A 16822-nucleotide genomic window follows, 5' to 3' on the forward strand; every position below is an offset into this window, starting at 1 on the left:
TCTTTGTTTTGAAACTCTGTTAGGCTCTGAAGAATGGGGTTTAGGGAAAAAATAGCTATAGAGCTATGAAGAGGGGAAGAAAGAGATAAAAGGGAGATCCTTTGTACGTTAGAGCTGCTTGTGAGGCTAGTTTGAAAGAGGCTTGATGTTGATCTTTATTACCAGCATCGGATTGATACTCTTCACTGTAATGTAAGCCCTTCCCTCTTGCAAATCCTACTTTTATTTTGCATTTTTCAAATTGAAATGGAAGTTGCAGGTCATTGTGTATGTATGTATGATTGCGTCACTTGTTTGGCTTGTGTTATGTTCTGACTGACTAATAGGGTCGAAGAAGATAGATGTTTTCTGCTTGAGTTACTCTTCCTTAGGTTGGTAACTTATTTATGAAGAGCCAATGTCTGGTGAAATGATGATATTTGACTGGCTCAATTTGAGCCTTTTACCTATACAGGTTATAAAAAATAGGGTTGGTTCTGAGCTCTTGTCACATACCACAAGCTGACTTTTATCGAAAGAAGCAGGGCACCTTTTGCTGAACTTAACAGTTTCTTTTTGTATTTTTTTGATTCTAAGATGTGGGGAACTGAAGAAGAAGCTAAGTGGAAGAGGGTAAGATAAAGTACATCGGCTCTGTATACCTTGTTTGAGTGATTGAACCTTAACTACACTGTAGGTAATCAAAACAGATTCATTCACTGTTTTATCTGCTCAAATTCTCTAATTCAGATGGTTTGACTTTCGAGAGATTTGACTTTCGTTTCAATTCAGAGAGAGAGAGATATAACGGGGAGACCCTGCATATGTGAGGCTAGTGTTTGAAAGAGGCTCGATGTGGACTGCATTGATCTCTATTATCGAAATCACTGTAAGCCCTTCTTAACTCTCAAATAGCTCAGTACTTCAAGGGTATTGGAGTTTCATGATGTCAGTGATAATTAGCTTCAAATTCTTTGAACTAATACGGTAAAAAAAAAAGATAGATTTGAGTTAATGTTTTCTCCTTGGATCCCTCTTGCTCGTATTACTAGCTTATTCGTTAAGAACCAATCTCTCTAGTGAAATAATCTTTTATTGAGAGGAATGGTGCAGGTTGATTTCTCATTTATCATCCTCACTTATAAACCTATCTCCCATAAGGGTTTTTTTTGTTGTTGTTTGACTAGATTTAATGCTTGCCTTCATAAACATGCTGCAACTTTTACTGATTTTGACAATTTCTTTGCCTGTCAATTCCATGATGGGGGAACTAAAGAAGCTAGTTGAAGAAGGTAAAATAAAATAAAATAAAATACATGGGTTTGTCTGAAGCCTCTGCCTCGACTATCAGAAGAGCGCATGCTGTTCACCCGATAAACTGCCGTGCAGCTAGAATGGTCTAGAGAGGTGGAAGAAGACAAGAATGACTTCAGAAAGGCAAGTGCAAAGGTTTTGTTAGATTCTTGGATGAGCTGTGGAATATATCAAACCCTCTGTATGCTTCCTGAATTCTGTTTCTCACTGCAGACTCTACCAAGATTCCAACAGGAAACCATAGAACACAACAAGATTCTGTATGAGAAAGTTTGTTGCAGTATCTGAGAGGAAATGGGTGCACTCCCGGACAACTAGCCCTGGCATGGGTTCACCACCAGGGAGATGATGTTTGTTTGCCCAATCCCAGGAACCACTAAGATCGAAAACCTCAATCAGAACGTTGGAGCTTTATCAGTGGAACTTAGTCCCGAAGAGATGACGGAAAGGAGAAAGATAACATGCCCACTTTCAAGAATACCGAGTCTCCATCATTGTCTTTTTGCAAAAGATGCTTAAACTGGCTTTGGTGGTGCATGATATTTTGATGCCAGACAGACAACTTCTGTCAGCCAGATTAAGTAAGGTCTTAAATGTGCTGCTTAGTGCATTATCATTCCGGGGGAAACCCAAATACCAACGTTAAGTGCATTCGAAAAATAAAATTTTGTATCAAGTTGTTTCCAAGTGAAAAGTTTAGTGCACAGCCATGGTGCATACTTTCAAGAACTCTGACACCTACACCACCTTTTAGGATGCTGCTGAAAGTTTCTGTGCTTATGAATGTCAAATTGAGATTTTAAAAATATGTACGTTTGCAAACTTATGCTGCTAATGCTATGCATACATTAGGGGACTCTTCAATATGTCATGGTTTAGGTCTTCAAAGAAGGGTTGTTGCTATCAATCTGGCCAAGCACAAACTTTACTTGCTGGAGACTGATGCAAGACTTGTCTGCAGCGTCAATTCTTTCATTGTTTGGGTTTGATATAATTCAGCTACACCTATTATTGAGCAAGAGACGCAAGACTGATTCTTTTGAGCCTGTTTCAGCATGTACGCAGTGGATTGGATTGGGTTGCATTCTGAGTCTTGGGATACAGATTTATGGAACAGCCATTCTGGAACACTATGATTGAAGCTCATGTTACTGCTACGGTTCAACTTGTTGAGGCGATCTTGTGTCAAAGGCTGCTTAGATACACAATTTAGCAGCAAGGTTAGATGTTCTGTCCACTTACAGAAGGGGGGTATTGATATGATCATATAAGCAAAGGAAATGTCACGTGTGAAGCTGACCTGTCACCTGCACAATAAGAAGAGAAGGCAGTTACATTCAAGTGGAGAGTATAAATAGAAGAGAGGATTGTAACCGAGAGTTAGTTGGTTAGTAGGAGCCTTGTGGCTTAGGCTTGTTTCTCCTAGGAGATTCAAGATAGCTTTCTCTGTAATTCCATTGTAATCCTCTGTTCTTGATAGAAATATATCTGAGTTCTATCAGAGCCATGGAAGTAGCTTGGTGGTTTGTCTCCTCTTCTGTTATCTAAACTCTCGGACTGCAGGGGAGAGAGAAAAGACAAAGATCTAGGTCGAGTTGACTGTATTGCGGATAGACACACTACTGAGAAATGTTCTGTATTAGCATGGAAGAAGACTTGCCAACGTGGAGGAATCATGGTTGACAAAAAAGGTTCTGCTTTCTTGATTCAGTACTCAACTGGAAAAAGGGAAACAATTGCAGGGGAGGAATGTCTAGATGTTATTTTTTCAGTGTCTCTTTGGCTAGTAGGGTATGGCAACCAGGAGGAGTTGTTTGCACACCAGTTGGCAGTGACACAGCACACTATGTGCACAAATAAATGTCACAAAGTATACACAAACATTAACCTTGATTCTATTCTCTCTTTTTTTTTTGTGCACTAACCTTGATTTTATTCATTTCAGTTTTCTTGGTCACAAGTTGTATTAACTTCAGATAACAAGTGATAAGAGGTAATGGCGGTAAAAGGTCATTTTCATTGTCAGCCTAGCTAAACATAGACTTCTTCTCGGATATCCAAAAGCGTGTGGCAGAAGTTTCGCGCTCTATCATGATGCTCAGATTCTTGCGATTCTCAAGAACTCACTCTCCATTCTTTCACAAGATGACAATATCTAGAAATGCTTACAATACCTTCAAATCTCTCTTACAGATGGCGGAGATAAGAAATTCAATTGGCTGGTGAATGGTAAATCTCTGTCTCTCTGAAGAGTAATCTTATCTGGATTAGGAAACACAGTTCACTTACATGGCTAGTGTTGTTTAATACTGATTCTTGCTTGGCAGGCAACTAACTATACATGAGATCCCTGATTCGATTCAAAAAGGGAATACAAACTTCTGGTGAAACAGAATCACGGCCTCAAAACCAAGCAGAGAGGCTAGTGCCAAAATGAGACTTTGGCTCTGTCTCCCTTGTGTGGATAGGTAATCCCCCCAGTCTGAATTGTTCTACACCCGACCTTTCAGAGTTGACTACCACGCTCTGTTGGGCAATACCTTAACCAACATTACAAATGGGATTGTAGCTAGAAGATTTGTTAGTTAAAGAACAAAGAAGCTGTGGATTGTTCATCACGAACCAGTATACTTAAAAACAGAACTTCAGCATCCTAGATTGCTATTATCAGAAATAAAGTTATTTTTATTTTTATTTTTCTCTGTGAGTGTTAAAGACTAATTTACTTACTATTTCGATATGAAATAAAAATTATCGTAATTCGTAAAAATATTTATAACTGTAATAGTCCAAAACACTTATATTTACATCAGGTTTAAAACCAAATTAGGTTGTTCGGGTACAATATATATAAAATTTAATATAATCGCAAATGTTTTAATATCTGATTTACATTTTAGTGTTACATATTATTTAAGTCTACAATGTTTTAGTTAAAAATTGAATGTAGACCTATTTATTTTTCAATTGAATGTAATTGACTACCTAATTGAATGACACCTAAGTATGAGGTGTTTTTTAATTATTACAAAATTGAGGTCAAATGTATCTCCTTTAATATATAAAGGATTTTGCTTTTTGAAGTGTGTCACATAATAAGATTTTTGATGAAATTATTTCCACTTTTATTTATGATAGACTACGTGAAAAATGTATCTTTCTATACATAAAAGATAAATAATAAAGTAAAAAACATCAAAAAATATTTTGATATGATAGAATCTAAGTACAGTATAACCTCTTTAAATTAATAATCGATAGACTAATTCTTCTATAAATTAATGAATTTCCATAGTCCTAAATTGAGTTTTTAGTTCAATTAGTATCTCGATAAATCTATCTTATTTAAAACAGAAACATTCTGCTGGATCTAACATTTATTTTGTAAGTTTTTAAATTAATACACCTTGTATACTTTATAGTTACATACATTAAGGTCACTAATGTTCCTTTCTATATACTACTATCCATGTTTCCAAACAATATATTTATTTCTTTATTTACTATTGTTTCCAAACAATATATTTTTTTACTATTATCAATGTTTTCCAATAATACAATAATTAATCTTGTTATTTTATATCTATCATTTTTCTCTTTAAAATTTTGGTAGAAACGTTCATAATTTCATAAATTGCAAAATAGTGAACTTTAAATTTCGATTATAACGATTACAAATTATGAAACTATTACATTTAAATCCAATTAGATTACATTCGGTCATCCATCAGTTCAATCGGTTAGTCTCGGGTTTTAGTATTTTTTAATATGAATATTTTAAAAACATAAATTGAATTGTCAGATCTCCGGATTAACCGGGTATATATCACAATCGGGTTGAATTTAAAAATACTGATTTAATGCAAAAATATTTTAAATACACACTCTTTAAAAGTAACCAAAATATTTGTTAAATTATTAGTGAAATTTTTCATTCGTAAAATATTCCGCGCTTCAAAAAGCGCGGGTCAAAATCTAGTTAATATTATTATAAACAAAAATGATGGGTATCAAGACTATACTAAAGGACATGAGGGAGTGTTTTTGGGCCTATCCACCTCAGCATGGGAAATTCGTCCAATCAGAAGGTTCCTTTTTGACACGTCCCATCGGTTTAAATCGGAGTGGGTTTACGAAATTGGCTACGACAAGATGTATGCAACTGACCTTTTTTTTTATTTTTTTTGAACTGATTTTTTCATATTAAAGGACAGAAAGAAATAAAAAAGATACAAGCCTTAAGAGGCCTTAGTTTGTTAATATCCCAGCCCAGTTACAGAATCTTCATACAAAAACCCAATTTCTTAGCCCAAGTGGAAATAGAAGGAGTTACGGAGAAAACAAAGAGACGGGGGGGGGGGGGGCGGAAGCGGTGACGTTGAGGGGATGATCGGGCGTAGTCAAGCAGAGGAAGGGTGATCGAGACCTAACTCAGCCATTGTCGGGTTCGTCTCCCTGAAAGACAGAATCCGATCACGAATCTGTCTGTCAATGAGGCGAGAGAGAGAGTAAGTCAGAAGGCCTGAAGTTGTTACAATGCAAGCGACCGTTTCTCTCAGACCAAGACCAATTATTCTGTCTCTCGTAGGACAACGATTAAGTACAAAAAGCCAAGTTAGGAAGCTATGCCTGGGAACTCCTCCTTTGTTCCAAACAGTATTGATCCCGAAGGTGAGCATAGACCATTCCAATTGAGTATTTTTTTTTATGGATTTTGCCTTCAATTTCCCACTCATAATAATCATCATCATCGTTTAACATGATAGTAGTTAGCAAAGCATGGACCTCAACCTGTCTTTCCGAGCGAGCAAGGGGTAGCCTCCAAGTTCCATTCAAGTAAAGAGAATCAACAGTCGCCATGTCTTGAATCCCTAGTGAAGAGTTATTTCCTAGTTGGAGAAAGTCCCTCATGTTACCATAGATGGACCAATTGTCTGACCAAAAACGACAGGTGAGACCATTTGATACTCTCAGCTTAATCCAATTGTAGATGAGTGGACTGATCTTGAGCAATTTGTTTACTTGCCAGGAGAAGCGTCTGTTTGGTGCCGCTGTCCATAACTTACTCAGATTGCCTTGCAGTACCTCCTCTCGAAACCAAGCGACCCAGACAGAACCCGCTTGGAAGAAGAGTAGCCAAATGACCTTTATTTTCTGCTCCGGTAACTTTCCATTAATTTTCTGCTGAGTTTATATCCGTTTAGATGTAATGCAACTGACCTTTATTTTCCCAGGGTCCTCTTCTTGAGACTCTCTGACTCGGAGTGCGGTGAGCCAGACATCTACACCCTTGACATCTTCACAACCAGTTCTACTGCAGGCGGTTCCAGATTCATTGACAACCTTATCTGAATCATCTGAGACAAGAATTTGGTACAAATGGTTAGACTTATTTTCTAAATGTATGGTTCTATGTTGACGACAGCAAATCTCTCAAGTTCTGACAGTATACTGGTGATGCTTTGCAGGGTGGAATGCTAATAACTTCCAACATCCTGTCCTGTGGTTAGACTGGTGTCTTGTCCAAGAAGGAAGGATGTTTCTGAATTTAAGTGGAGCTATTGCCTAGCTGGTGTGCTGGGATGTTTCGCAGAAAGAAATCAAGGATTGGACTGACTTCAAGCAACAATTGCTGGATCAATTTGGTTCAGTCAAAGAGTGTTCTCGTCTAGTAGTAACCGACCGAAGATCCATCTTGAAACATGCAAGTTTGGAGCATTCTGATGATAGCATGTCTTCTGTACTGCAGCCAAACTCTTTTACCAATTTGACCTCATCTGAGGCGATCACTGTGAGGTTATATGGGTTTATGACTTTGATGGAAGATGCAGGCTGTATTGTGCTCAGCAAGGAGGAATGACTGGTGGTAGAAGAATATCAACTGATCATCAACAGAGGAAGTTCTTCTAAAACTTGGCAGTTTAAGTTCAAAAGAAGGAAAATACTGCATATGGTTTATGAGACAATGGTTTAAAGTTCAGTGAGAATCCCACATCTTACGGTGTTTAGCAAGGCTTATATTTCTCAACTGTGTCATGTCCAAAGTGCAAAGTTTTTTTACTTTCAAATACAAAAACTCGGGAAATCAGCTGATACAAAACGTGGTGTCTCAGGTTACACAGAGAAGTGGACCTGTTTACAGTTGGCATGGCAGCCACTCGTCATGTCCTCTATGTGTTTGAAAAGATTCGGTTCGGTCCAATTTCTGGTTCATGGGGATCGTTTGACTACACAGATGTGTGAGAAGATTCAGGAAGAAAGAGTACTCTCCTGTGCAGCAGTTTTTATACGAATGGGATGAAGCAGATTCAGTGACACTACTCGTTCTCGCTCAAGTTCCGGTTCCAGGTGTTATACCGAGAGTGATATTGCTGTTACAGAAGACTGATGTTTCAGACTTGTACGATCAAATTCACAAAGATATAGTATTGTTTTGACTTTTTCAGTTTATTCCTTCACTCTTACGTTTTATATTGTTCTTTTTTTCAATTTCAGCTAATAAAGAATGTTAGACGTAAATTCGTCAAGCTAAAAACCATAACACCTTAATTATGACGACTCTGTATACTAAATTATCCAATAATATATTGTTTTTTCTGGTCAAAATATATTGTTTTATACATACATATTAACCAGATTCGTAAACCAATGAAAATATATATTCAAAATGCACCAAAAAAAATAATGAAAATTAATGGTATTCAACCAATTATAAAATAGATTGTTAAATATAATTGGTTACACAGTTTTTAATAAAGTAAAAGTTACCTAGAAAAATAAAAACATTTTATATATTTGAACAAGTTGCAAAAAAAAAAAAAAAAATGCACCAAAAACTTCAGTAGTGAATAAAGTAATGTTATAACTGAAAATAATTTTAAGATGAATTTTTATTTTTTTGATTGCATGGTTTCTAGTAATCTTGAGAGAGAAAATAAATATTTGGCAAAAATATATAAAAATGAGAAAAATATTAACAAAACTTTAATTAGTATTATGAAATAATAACTAGAAAAATAAGAAAAGACCGAAGAACATGCATAATATGTGTGGAGAATTTAATGTAATAATTATATATATAAACCGATTAGAAAAGATCGAAGAACATGCATAATATGGTGGAAAAAAATGTGTAGCAATAAGTGACTTAGTATGATATAAAAAGATAGAAAGTACCCTGAGTGTTATTGTTTCTTGTGTTAACGACTTAAACCTTTCAAATCAATTTGGAAAATGGAAACTAAGTGTGAAAGTGATTCGTGCGTGGAAATAATACTGTGACCCTGTGGGAGAGACTCTAGAGATAATATCTTGTAACTAACCTTTTTTGAAAATAAATAGTGTAAAGCAAATGTATATTCTACTAACAAGAAACTAAAAGCTCTAGACTTCTAAAGAAGAAAAAAAATGTAGATTCTACAGTATCTATCTTATTAAAACAGAAATATTCTGTTGGACTTAACATTTATTTTGTAAGTTTTTAAATTAAATACACTTTTATACTTTATAGTTAAACCTACATTAAATCATTAATGTTCTTTTCTTTATACTATTATCCATGTTTCCAAACAATATACTTATTTCTTTATACTATTATCAATGTTTCCAAACAATATATTTTTTATACTACTATCAATGTTTCCAAACAATACAATAATTAATCTTAGTTATTTATATCTATCATTTTCTCTTTAAAATTTTGTAGAAACGTTCAAATTTCATAAATTGCAAAATAATAAACTTTAAAATTTGGATTATAAGATTACAAATTATGAAACTATTATAATTTAAATCAAATTAGATTACATATAGGTCATCCAACAGTTCAATCGGTTAGTCTCGGATTTTTAATGATTTTTTTTTAATATGAATATTTTAAAAACCTAAATTGAATTGTCAGATCTCCGGATAACCGGTATAATCACAATCGGGTTGAATTAAAAAACACTGATTTAAAATGCAAAAATATTCTAAATACACTCTTTAAAATTACCAAAATATTTGTTATATATATTAGTGAATTTTTCATCGTAAAATATTCCGCGCTTCCAAGCGCGGGTCAAAATCTAGTTTCTTTTTGGATCACTACGTACGACTATAATTTTTTTATGGTAACCACCGAGTAGGAAAGAGTAATCTAAAACGAAGTCTAAAAAGAAGAAAGAAAGGGTCCTTCCCCATCTGTACGTAGAACCATACACATATCGATCTTGGGAAGCATATATTAATGTTAGAGCATGAGCATTTTTCTCATCGAAGCTCTCACATCAGAATAATAAAATGAAAGAGAAAAAAGACAGAAATGTATAAAAGAGTAGAAGAGTCAGAGCCTTTCCTTACTAAGAAATTAGTCTAAGTGGTCTTGTTTATTTTATGTTTAAATTTAATTACATGACAAAGTTATTATATATGGATGAGATACCTCGACGCTTAATTCCGTGTGTGATAAGGTGCATGGGTCTAGCAAACCTATAAGATACATAAGCCTTTAGTCAAAAAAAAAACCTATAAGATACCATTTTGAGAAATATCACTTTAAGCATTACCATTGATTTTTTATCATATCATTTAAATTAACATCATATTATATCTTTTTTTTTGAAACTAACATCATATTATAATCTTAAATCGTGTAAGAAAAACTAAAAGCTAGACTTCTAAAGAAGAAAACAAATGTAGACTCTACTAACATTGAATCACTACGACTATAATTTTTTTTTTGGTAATCACTGAGTAGGATTTTATTTCATTGATTGTATGGTTTGTATTAATTTTGAGAGAAAAAAACAAATATTTGGCAAAAAATATATAAAACATGAGGAAATATTAGTAAACTTTAATAATATCATGAAATAATAATGAGAAAATAAGAAAAAACCGAAGAACATGCATAATATGTGTGGAAAACACACAAAAATAGCTACAAAATTATATAAAACTAATCGAACATAAATATTAGTCCACAAAGGGCATATCTATATTATTAAAGAGAAAAAGTCTTAAAATTTAATTATGCAAGGTTGTTGCATTATTTCATTAGATTTAATTTTATTGGCCTTATCTTATATATTTGTAACAGTATATTAGTCAATACCATATATCTACCCAATTTTTAATCCTTTCCTCTAACAATATGCATGATATTATTAATTAATATCTTATATATTAAAATAAAAGTTACAACCTTGATTCATGTGTGAATTTAAAAAAAATAGATCTTAACTAAAAATCAGTTATCATTCATTTATTACTAAAAATATGTTTAATAATATGTCACGCCTAAATTAACCATCAACTCCTACAAAACCGGATTTCTTAACAAACCAATATTTTATTCCTTATCTTATATATTAAAATAGAAGTTATGATTTATTTCATGTGTGGTATTTATAAAAAGATCAAAAATTGGGTTTATTATCAAAACAAATTCGGACAAATATATTCTAAAAGCAATATATGTGATAATTTGAATTAATTAATTAATTTACAGTAAGAAAAATATAAAATTATTGTATTTAAAAGATATACACATTTAAATATATATAAAAACCTTAAATATATATACTAATTATATAAAACAAAGACCCGCACAACAGATCTAGTTATTAATTTAATACTGGAATTAGAGAGAATCAAATTATGGGGACTTTCCTAAAACTTTAGAGTCGAAATGAATCAAATTATGGAAATCAAATTAATATGTTAGTTTGTTGCACCTTCTTGTACATTCCCCATCTATGCAGCATGTCCATATATGCTATTTTATTGTTTACTAGGATCGGTCCGTCTTACGGGCGGGAATTTATAATAAACATTATTTTATATAAATTATATTAATTTTGTGAAGCTTTCTAAAAAACATTATATAGAAAAAATATTATAAACAAATAAATAATGAATATAAATGTTACCTTTTGTTTATAGATTTTGAGAAATTTAAAGTATATAACGAATTTTAAAAATTTAATAATAATATAAATGGGTTATCTGAATCCGAACCAAACCTGCAAAGATCTAAACTGAACTGAAATTTAGAAATATCTGAATGAGATTAAAATTTTTGAGCCGAAAACTCGAAATCTGAATAGATCTGAACCGAACCCGAATAGATACGCGAGAGCCCACCCTAGTGAACCCTACAAATCAGTCAATCCACAAATGGAAACCCAAATAATGCAAGCTGATGTATTGGTGAGAGATTAAATAGTTTTCCTACGGTTTGTTTGTGGCTAAACCCAGGTTTTTCCATATATTTTTGTTTAATTTAAATTATTTTAAATATTATGTTTGAGTATCTATATTATATATTACTAAACTGATTAAATAAAAAAACTTCACAAAATATGAATTGTTTTGTATAATTAAACTTTACTTACAATCAGACAAACTATTTTTAAGCAAAACAAAAAGTATAATGAACTACTCCATATGTTCTCGAACAACGGAATACAAATCCGTAGTTCAGTTGATCACGTTATGATAATTTTAGTGAGTTTGTTAATGGAGAAGGAATAAGCCAGGATGGTGAAGATGACACTGATCGCTCGTGTTGCTGATGGGTTGTGCCTCTAGATGACTTGCCAGATTTAGACATGCATAAGTACCATGCCTAGTCTCTGTTTAAGAATCTTTCTAGAAGGGATAATGAAGCTTCAAGAATGTCCGCTGAGACTGGCCCCTATGTCTTACAGCATCGAAAACATGTGTTCTTTATTCTTCTGGCAAAGCTATGTTGGTAAAAAGCAGCCCCATCTGTTCTTTCTCCTGTGATCAATCGAGAGCACATAAATATCTACCTGAGTACATTTGTTGTAATCAGGAGAGCTAGAAAGTTGCTTGTATACCAGCTTCATAGTGATTATTGTTTGCTGCTCCATGGCTTATTGAATAGCAACCATTGTCCTCAAATGTATCATAAATCTCAAAGGAGCAACACTCCAGGAAAACTCATACTCAGTAGTACTAATAAGAAATTGATGATCACTAACCTGATTTTTGATATCCATACATCGTCAAACTCATGAACGACAATTCCATTATCAGCAAGCATTAAAGCACCAGCCTGCTAAAGAGTAAGATGGCATTAGTCAGTAATTCTAGGTTACTTGGAAGTTTCATTGCAAGGAACCATTTATCAATGCAAAATATACAATGCAAAATTCACATATTTCAGGTTCTTTAGCCACAGTTGCAGTCAACCTAATTGTTGTCCAAATTGTTAAAAAAAGAAAGAAAGATCAAAGTTTGGTATATAGTTAGTTGATTACTATTCTGTCATCTATTCAGATTCTTTAGGCAACTGATTGTCATCTCTTCTAGTCAGACGACAAAGTCTTCTTTCTCTCAGATATCTGAAAATCCTTAAGCAACTGTTAATCTTTTTTTTTTTTTTTTTTTTTTTTTTTTTTTTTTTTTTTTTTTGAACACGAAGCAACTGTTAATCATCAACAAAACTAGAAACAAATACTCCACTGAGAGAGAGAGAGAGGAGTTGCCTAAGTCTTTCTTTTACTGTTTTGATCTCTGAAAAATCACTCCCCAACATTGTACATAGACCCATTCTTCTGCTCCAAAAGAGCTTTACTCCATTGAGCTAAGACCAGATTCTTAATTGTTGAATCCTCATCCAACGTAAACCTTTACTCTCCAGTGACAGTGTGAACTTCTCCGTCACAGCAGATCATCAACGTTTGAAGGCAGCAGAGAGACTTGCTATACAATCCATACGTACCATGAGCCAAGAGATCAGTTGTGTTGTAGATCCATGCCTCTGTGACGTAGTTGAGACTGTGTGGTCACGTCCTCTCATTTTGTCTGTGAGCCAATCCACATTTCGCCTATAGTGTTCACGAAGATGATACATTGATACTCCGAGTGATCGCAGAGTGTCTCGAGTTTCCACTCTTCCTTCGAGGGTGAGCTCGTCACGCTTCACCAAGATTCTCTCTGGCTTGCTCACGAACTTCCTTGTGATCTCAAGAGCTTCTGGTGGCATTGTTGCTCAGAAGGCACCCACTCTTAGATCTTCAGTGGAAGATCGCTGGAATATGTCATAGATATCTGGTCCTTGAAACCACGAGAGAGCATTTCACTAGCTTCATCAAAAAACAAACATCTTAATGTGGATTGTCTCTTCGACATGTCAAAGACACGCCCTGGAGTTCCGACAACAACATGGACACCACCTTGGAGAATGCGCTGTTCTTCACGCCTTCACGGACACAGGCATGAACCTTGACGCCAAAGGTAGTCCACCAAGGGCTCTCTGGTTGGAGCAGAAATATTGCGGTTTTCCCATACTAGGTACCGGACTGAGCTTTGGAGTAGGCCAACTTATAGGAAATGAAGCTAAACCAAACTAAACCATGAATAATTTTCTTCCTCTTGACAAACTATAATAAATCAAGCCTAAACCATTGTCATTAGTGATGCTAGTGTATTTGACGAACATCTTCTCTGTTAATTATGCAAATGTTTTGATCGTTATTAAGTTTAGTAAAATGATCATATTCATTACTTTCTTTGTTTCTAAATAAGTGTCACTTTGATATTTTTCGCACAAATTAATAAAGTGAAGGAAATATATGTAAGTCGTTAGAGAGACATTAACTTTGAGAACAAAAAAAAACATGAATAGTACATCTATATAATGGTTTGCATTTTATTAATGTATAATATTTTTATTAAATTCCTATCTTAAAGAGTATGTTGGCAATGTTAAGCTCCACATTCATTCCCTCCCAAACCACCATAGTTGAAAAAGAAACCGAGATGACGGAATCGTTTTTGCGAACCAATTCTTAGACCATAACATTTCACACTATCTACCAAACTCTCTATAGGAAAATAATCCATTTTATGTTGCTCATAGTTGGAATTCAAGACTTCAATATTTGTAAAAACTCCTGAATCCTGGGGGTCTCCATTCGGTAAAAGACCATTACCCATGGGAGGGCTTGAACCAGAAGGAGAAGCATGAACAACACCACCAGCTCCAACCATATTTGCACCATTGTCTAGAAGATTAAATAATTCTTTTGGCCAATAACCGATATCTTCATTAGGTGCATTTTCCTTAAGTTGTGTAATCCACCAGTTTCCTGTATTTTTATCCTTTTTCCATATATTAAAAAAAGAAACAAGACAAATATACATTTATCAGTTTAAAAGGTACGGATCTAAGAAATGTTTTTTTTTTTTTTGAAAAAAGGATCTAAGAAATGTTATATTCAAATATATCGATCACCAGCTTGCTTATAAAACTGATTATAAGTAATAACCTGATGAATGGAATATCGCAACCAGCCGGGGACTCCTGGCTTAAGAACAGAGGGCTCAACAATTGGAATCACCTTTGATACTTGAACAAACCCTGAACATGCTGTATTGTAACATCCTTTCCCATTCTTGCCCTATTAAATAATATTTAATACTATACTTTTTACTATTTGATCAATGTTTTCATGAAACATTAATTTGTTTGTAGACATGTACCTTCCAAAATCCAAAAGTCCAAACACGTTGGTCGCCATATAAACTTGGATTTATCTATCAACATGGAATTGTAATACACTTTTGAGAATATACTCAAAAGGTCCATATAACGAATTTATTAAGCAATACACTTATAAAATATAAAACCTACCATCCAACCCGCTGAGATATAATTGACTTGGTTTCCCGATCCACTGCCTATATATATTTGACTATATGAGATTTGATCATTTCCCACGTTTAGCGCATTTGCACTAAACCAAGCTTGTACACCACGAAATAGACCATTGGATCTTACTCCAGCAATCTATCAAAAGTCGGTTACATTAGTGAATCATTTTGGGCAAAACATTAATGACATTTTCTGCAACAGAACCACTAATGACTTAATACTTGATGTGTACATAAAAATATTAGATCTGTCGTATTAAGAAAATTGAAATAAGTGCTTACATGCATTCCGGGACTATCTGCTGATAGCGGATGAAAATTCTTCTCAGCAAAGATTTGTGAGTTAGTGGCAAATCCTTTTGTATTTCTCAATATAGGAACAGTTCCATTTGGACATTCTAATTTCTTTTTGTTAGATGTTTCGTTTTTGCCAGTTTGCATCTTTAACTCAGGTCTTGAAATTGATGATTTCATCTTTTCAAATAAAAAAAAATTGTATAATCAATATTTTTCATGCTAGTACAAGTAAAAACATAGGAGATGAAATTCTGAGGCAATGCACCTGAATTTTGTGGGTTTTGAGCAAAGGATGATTGAGCCCTGGTTGCTTATAAATATCTATGCAATCATATGTAACATTTTCGCTTATCTGTCAAAGACAAAAAAAAAGGTTTTATGTTACATGATAATCTAAATAATAGAAGAAAATGTGCTTCTCAAGTTGTATTTTAAACAAACCTTAAAAGATCTGAGAGGTACTGTACTTTGATTGGAATCAACTATAGTTGTTGAAAATATAAGAGAGAACAAATTCACAACAAGCGCTATCCTAATTCTGGTTGACATTTTATTTGTTTTGTGTCTCAAAATTGAAAACACTCTATTATTTATATGCACATATTATCATGTCAAATAGAGAAAATTAAAATAGTAACAATTAATACACATCTTTATTTGTTTATAACGGAAAACATAAAGTTTTAGTTTGACTGAGTTTATTAAGGTTGAATTATAAACCAAATGGAATGATAATCACTAAGAAAGGTCCGTTGTGTATCTTGAAACGTTACGATGTGTTAAATAGGGAATCAATTTTGAGTCAAACAAAACTTTATAGTTAATCAGGCTATTCAAAATAAAATTACTTTTTAAGAAGCATCCGCAAATTCATTTTTTGTATCGTATATTTTTATATGACTATAATTTGTTTCCTGAAAAATCTGTATATTGATTTTGTAATCTTATCTTACTATTAGTGAAATCGATTGACGAAAGTTTTTTCAAATATAGATAAGTACACGAAAATTTCCTTTGTACAAAACTTTTGAAAAATAAATTTGAAAATATGCCAAACAAGTCACTGGAAAATGAAATAAAATTTACCGTTAAACTACATTTGTTACATAATGTTTATATCTAAAAAACAAATCTTCCACTATTATTGCTGCATAATTTATGTTAGTTTTAAGTTTTCAGCACTTCCAATTTTAGTAAATAATTCAAATATTTATCATGTCAAGAAAGTAAGAAATTTTTTGTAATTTTATTTTTAGCAACGCTTTTAAAGTATGAATTGTATATAATATATGATCATAGTCAGTTCAACATTTTTATGTGTTATTAGACTATAACATTTAGATTAAGCTTTGGCCTTTATTTTACGGTTTGTTCTAGTTATGGAAGATTTGAGTCTTTATGTTATCACTGTCATATGAATTGTTTAAGCTTATGTGGCTAAAATTGTTTTGTGTATCTGTTTCTTCTAATAACTTTCAACTGTCTTCTGTTTTTTTTTCATGTGATTCAGTGACGGTTAGAGCAATGAGGGGAGAACAGAAGCATATTAATCACCAATCGAGAATCC

The 16822-nt window shown here is 33.4% G+C and overlaps 2 protein-coding genes and 1 pseudogene across 2 annotated transcripts; 1 reads left to right on the forward strand and 2 right to left on the reverse strand.

Annotated features, from left to right (window-relative positions):
• The first annotated feature begins 1131 nt into the window (after positions 1 to 1131).
• LOC130504570 (probable aldo-keto reductase 4) lies at positions 1132 to 3155 on the forward strand (annotated as a pseudogene).
• An 8962-nt stretch (positions 3156 to 12117) lies between these two features.
• Positions 12118 to 13288, reverse strand: LOC108838527 (eukaryotic initiation factor 4A-6-like). The gene is made up of 3 exons (XM_056999193.1): positions 13025 to 13288; positions 12282 to 12355; positions 12118 to 12172 (listed from the first exon to the last, which is right to left on the reverse strand). Exons 1-3 carry the CDS (start codon positions 13286 to 13288, stop codon positions 12118 to 12120), a joined length of 393 nt encoding a protein of 130 aa, XP_056855173.1.
• Positions 13289 to 14010: 722 nt separating this feature from the next.
• LOC108833175 (uncharacterized) lies at positions 14011 to 15804 on the reverse strand. The gene is made up of 7 exons (XM_018606610.1): positions 15697 to 15804; positions 15521 to 15607; positions 15241 to 15432; positions 14939 to 15094; positions 14788 to 14841; positions 14574 to 14705; positions 14011 to 14406 (listed from the first exon to the last, which is right to left on the reverse strand). Exons 1-7 carry the CDS (start codon positions 15802 to 15804, stop codon positions 14011 to 14013), a joined length of 1125 nt encoding a protein of 374 aa, XP_018462112.1.
• Between the last annotated feature and the right edge of the window lie 1018 nt (positions 15805 to 16822).

Source organism: Raphanus sativus, unplaced genomic scaffold (assembly GCF_000801105.2).
Source record: "Raphanus sativus cultivar WK10039 unplaced genomic scaffold, ASM80110v3 Scaffold1676, whole genome shotgun sequence".
In the NCBI taxonomy this organism is placed as follows: Eukaryota; Viridiplantae; Streptophyta; class Magnoliopsida; order Brassicales; family Brassicaceae; genus Raphanus; species Raphanus sativus.